Here is a 5,361-nt window from a genome sequence, read left to right as displayed (position 1 = left end):
GAACCCAACCTGAACCGTTTGGCTCACTAATGGAGGTGGCTGCATAGCCATCGGAGGGAGAGTGGAATGGGATGAGTATCTGGAAGTACAACCTGTGGGTTGGCCAATGGTAACTTGGCACTCCTGGGAGCATACCGGTAGCAAGTATGATGTGGGCTCCTTGAGGGAGCCACCTGGCTGTCTGCTAATGGGGACTTGGCGCCCCTGGGAGCGTGCCGGTAGCGGGTGTGCTGGGAGTGGTTGGCTAGCGGTGACTTGGGGCTCAATGGAGCGTACTGGTAGCGTGGGATACTGGGACTCCCAAAGGGAGTCACCCAGTTGGTGGCTATCGGTGACTTGGCGCTCACAGGAGCGGTAGCAGGAGTTGTTGGGGAAAGCGGGCTGGTGGACCAGTGCATGGTAGTGGGTGACCATGGGAAGTGGGACCCGCAGGTGCGTGGCCAGGCATCCTGGAGCTGCCTGGACCATATCCCTCTCCTAAGGAGGTGGGATAGGCTACAGTTCCTGATAGGGAACTTCTGGTTGGAGGGGAGTGACTGCTCAACCACCCAGTGGACTGGTGGGAACGGGCAGCAGGAGGTTGGGCGTGGGAATGCCCTCCTCATTGCAGTTTTGTCATGGAGAGGATGAATAGGGAGGTGGACATGGTTCTGAGGTTACAGGTTGAGTTTACAGTGGTGCCAGCACAATGGTGAGGATGTTACAATTGCGGTACAAGGTTTGTGGGTTATGTATTCGATAATGAGAAAACATTTTCAGCATCTGCCTTACACATCATATGACTTCTAACTATCTAATAGAAAAGTTATAATGGTCAAGGGAAGTCCCTTGAAACTCAACAAATCCCCCAGCCAGCACCAAAACCCGGTGGGAAAGCTTGGCATGGGGTTTGATGGAGAAGTAAAATGGGGGGAGGCCCTTTACGATGTCTTTGACTTAGATTCGTATTTCAACACTGAGGATGAACCTGAGGATGATCACAAAGACCCCGATTTGGATCTGTGCCTCAACAAAAACGAGGATAATTTTGAGAAACCCATTGAAACCTTTGACCTTAAAGCATGTCTTGAGGATGAGGACCTCTGCAACTTGGCCCTCCAAGTCATGGATATCTATGACCATTTTGACGATGAGGATTCCCGCCAAGTGGCGCATAGCACCCCCGAACCAGTTCTGTGCCTCGATGCCGAGAAATTCAACAAGATCCTGCTTGAGAGGCGCGATTTGGACTCTCATTCCAGCAATAACACTCCCTGCGCACTTGACAAGGATTATGATCCTGATTGGGAGGAGTATCTCCGAAAGACTAAAAGCCAGCAGCCACCCAGGATTATCGAGACTCAAGCAGACGATCCTTCGCCACTCACGCAAGATACTAGCTCTAGCCAGGTGGTATTCGAGAGCTTTGGCCTTGAGTCCCAAGGCGATGACAGTAGTAGCACTTGGTCCATCGGCACGGATGACCAAGCTGAGAATTACTATCGGCAGCTCTTGGAATCTGAGCACATACGCGAATTCGGGCGCCCTTATCTTGGTGCCAGTACTACGTCTAAGAAACCCTCATTTTTGGCTATGGTAACCGCGAAGATTCAAGGACAAATTAGCAACCGTCCTTGCACTATGCTAATTGACACCGGCAGCGAGCTCAACATCATGACAAGCGAGCAAGCTTATGGTCTAGAACTTCCAGTCGACCCTACTGGCGCCATGTGGGCTCTTCGCGGTGTATCTGGACACCAAGTCGCCTTAGAAGGTCTTTGCAGAGACGTACCCGTTACCATTGGGGGAATTGAAGTTACCCACAACTTCTTTCTTACGCGAGATACCCTTCATGGAAAGGATATGATTCTAGGTCAACCGTGGCTCTTCAGCCACTCTACTAAGATCGAGTATATGCACGATGTAGGGATGGTAATTCAAATCTGGAATGAGGGAAACCGAGATAGCGGAGCATCCGTCCGCATCAAACTTCCGATTATGAATGCCCCGCGAAATGTTTATCCTGTTCAAGCTCGTCATTACGCGAGAGCTGCTGCCACCACATACAACATTAGTACAGTGAGATCTGGGTCAGATCCCCAGACATCAGAGCCGCCACAGTTCCTGAGCCGCTTTCCTTCGACATTCACCACGCCAGAGACAGAGCTTAAAGAGCTAAGGCCTGACGGCCTCGATCATGTACTAGCGGACCGTAACATGGAAGATCCAGAAGTCCTTAGAGCGCTTAAGAATGCTTGGATACCCTCCAAGATACCCCATGGTCTGGGATTCACGGATTATGTTGAACGGGTCAGCCTAGTCAAGGGACCGGGCTTGAACTCAGCTAAGGAAACGTCGACTGAGATGGAATGCTTTCCATTCCCCATGCGCGATTCTGGTCTCGTATACGCCTCAAATTGCCCTGAGCCGGCAACCCGAGTGACATCCTTGACTGCACTACTGGAGCAAAAGCTTAAAGAGCCAAGGCCTGACGGCCTTGACTATGTTCTGGAAGGACGGGAAGCAGCCCATGCTGAGGATTCAAGAGCTGCTGCAGGTCCCTTGGCACTGTCTGGTCCGAATTCTACGGGAATTGTCGAGCACGTCGATACCGCTAAGGGAATGGCTGCAGCACAAGATTTCGCGTGCACGCATCATGAGCCCGTTGTCGCAGAGTCATTGCCTGTAACCGCTCAGAACTCAGAGACTGGATGCACCGTTGTCAAGCCTGAATCAACGGAGGCAGCAATGATAGCTCGCATCGCACCGAAGTCCTTCACTGGACTTGATATATGTTTTCTGGTTAACTTCTTGACTGCTCAAGAGAAGCCCGTTGTCCACGCCGAAGTCATTGAAGTCACACACCCGCCAGAAAGCTGTGAACGCTCCAGCGGGAGCCATGAGGATTCCTTATGCCGATCCCTAGAGCTTAGCCCCAACAGTTATGACAATCGGGTTGAGAATCCAGATCTGGAGTTCCCTCCAAGCCAGCCGCGATGGTTAGGACCGCATATGGTAGACAAGAGACTTCGCAGCGGCGCCCTTGTGTTGCAAGAGTTAGATCGTGAAGAGTCAATAATCCGAGAACCCGTTAAGCTTTCCGAAGGTTATGAGGAACCAGACAACGAGGCAAATTATGCGTCCTACGCCACTAAGCCTAGGCACCCGACGCCACCCAAGCCCTGGGAGCTCAAGGGCGAGAAGCTAGCTGAGTATTGGCAAGAGAAATACGAGCGCGTGCACGCCAGAGCCGAGAATCCAGACCTGAGGTTCCATCCAAGCCAACACGAACATGAATTCGAGAAGTTCATCGATGAGGACAACCAATTTTGGAATTCCCGCCATGCCACTCAGCTTAAGGAAGACGGTGACCTGAAGACCTTGCCTCCCGGCCGCCCTGACTTATTCGATTGGCTGCCCTGGGGCGGAAAGGGCTCTTACGTTCCTCAGAATTCTTATTCCACACCAAGCGATCCCGAGCATGAGTTAGAAGTTAAGTTATTATTGGGCGGGCCGACTATTGAGGTTATATACTCGGACAAGAGCCCCATGCTTGTTGCCGCTCCCGCCACTGAGGCCAGCGGCCCGACTAATGACGAAACTCCCTTAAGAACTATGCAACGCGAGCTCGACCACTACCCCCTGCCTCCCTTCGAGTGCTCCATGGGCTATGGAAACCCTAATGCGCCACACACACGTCGCCGTAGGAGTCGAGGACGCTATCGACGCCGCCCACCAGAACCCAGCCGCGAAAGACTTCAAGAAGGCAGACGCGCCTTCCGACGATCCCTCATCTGGCAGCAAGAGACAGATGACAACAAGACAGCACCTAGAAGAACGGCATAGCCATTCCTAGGGTCAACTCCTGTGGCGTCACCCGTCCAGAAGGCTGCACAACCCGCCGATAGTCTCACTAGGCTAAGTGAGATGCCTGTAGCCATAGTACTAGCGCCAAAGATTTCACTTGCAAGGGATTTTATCATCAAGACCAATGAGTGGACCCGTCGGGTTAGGGACATAGACAAAGACTCCGTCAAGAAGTTTGTTGGAACTATGCCTGAATTCAAACCACCCGCTGTGATCCCCAGAGACCCCAAGGATGCACCCGCTGACGTTGAGCCAGTACCTAAGTCTCCCAGCCCCATGGATGAAAACCCTAAGGCGGAGCGAGATGTTAAAGGGAAAGCACGGGCCCATACTGAAGAGGATTCTGCCTCGAAGAAGACCTCTGTGTCACGTAGGAGTTCTCGTCGGGAATGACATCAATTCCGTTGTCCCCTCCTCATGATAAGCCAACCACCCGGGCCCATGTATTTATCCACTTGCCAATGCAACGTGCCTGCCATTTCGTATTACAATAACACTCGTTTTATTTATACATTAAGGATGTTGAGGATATCGTGAGGGACCACAATCAAGAGCAAGGCCTATATGTTGTGGGGACAACTCCGTGTACCGCAAAAAGTCGGATTCTGTGGAATTTGGTCACCAACACGCAGTACATATCCGCTGACGCTCACGATACTCATTCTATCACTATCCAACACTCCTTACACTCATTCCATATTTTTCCATATTTTCCCCATCATTCCCGACAACCCCAAGCAAAATTCCCACGCCCAACCACGCCGCCAATTTCACCCCCTCTCCAGACCTCCATACCCACACTCACAACCCAGCCGTCTTTCCACCCGATAGTGATGCTCTACCACCCTTCTTCACCCCCGGAGCATTTCCCAGAATGGCAATCCCATACCTGGATGGTTCAGCACGGAGTATACTCTCACATGGTCTTGACAGCACCTGTCAATGGCCACATCTCAAGAACTACTGCACCAAATGGGACGAATAGGGGCTCGTTGGAAAGCTGGAGATGAGGAGCTTGCTGTCGGGAGGATAGGCGGGCGCTGTGGCGAAGCGTTGCGGAGTTAACTTTTACATTTCCCATTTCGGACCCGTTGTCACATTTTCCCCATTCATTCATATTTCTTTTATTGTTTCTTTGTTCCCAATTGGATATTCATCATTTACGGTTGCCTAACGGCCCGTTTACATTCCCCCACTCCATTCATTCCATTTCCAACTCATATAAAATAGATAACAGCTTGTACATAACAAGTTAGTATTGAATAGACCCGTGAAGGGACAAGCAGAAGTTGCATCCAAGTGGAAAAGACGCCATCCACGACCCTAACGCCCCCTCTGAGCTAGTTGCTCACGTCTAAGACCCCTCACATCATAATACTCAGCCTTGACATCCAAGAGAGACATAGGTGAGTGTTTGTTTGAGGTTTTTGCAGACTCAGTAGCACCCACGGACCAAAACCCGGCCCAACGAACCACACCCGCGCACACTACCACCCTCCCCCTTCTCTCTGTCTC

General features: G+C 51.5%; 1 protein-coding gene across 1 annotated transcript; it reads left to right on the top strand.

Moving 5' to 3' along the window:
* Positions 1-3,906: 3,906 nt before the first annotated feature.
* Positions 3,907-4,239, top strand: EI90DRAFT_3132199 (uncharacterized protein; the record flags this gene model as incomplete). Its single annotated transcript, XM_039064457.1, has 1 exon — positions 3,907-4,239. The coding sequence occupies one exon, from the start codon at positions 3,907-3,909 to the stop codon at positions 4,237-4,239; it is 333 nt and encodes a 110-aa protein (XP_038910221.1).
* Between the last annotated feature and the right edge of the window lie 1,122 nt (positions 4,240-5,361).

Source organism: Cantharellus anzutake (genome assembly GCF_015039405.1).
Source record: "Cantharellus anzutake strain C23 chromosome Unknown EI90scaffold_85, whole genome shotgun sequence".
Taxonomy (NCBI): Eukaryota; Fungi; Basidiomycota; class Agaricomycetes; order Cantharellales; family Hydnaceae; genus Cantharellus; species Cantharellus anzutake.
Note: the sequence above shows the minus strand (reverse complement) of the source record. Positions and strands in the feature narration are given on the sequence as shown.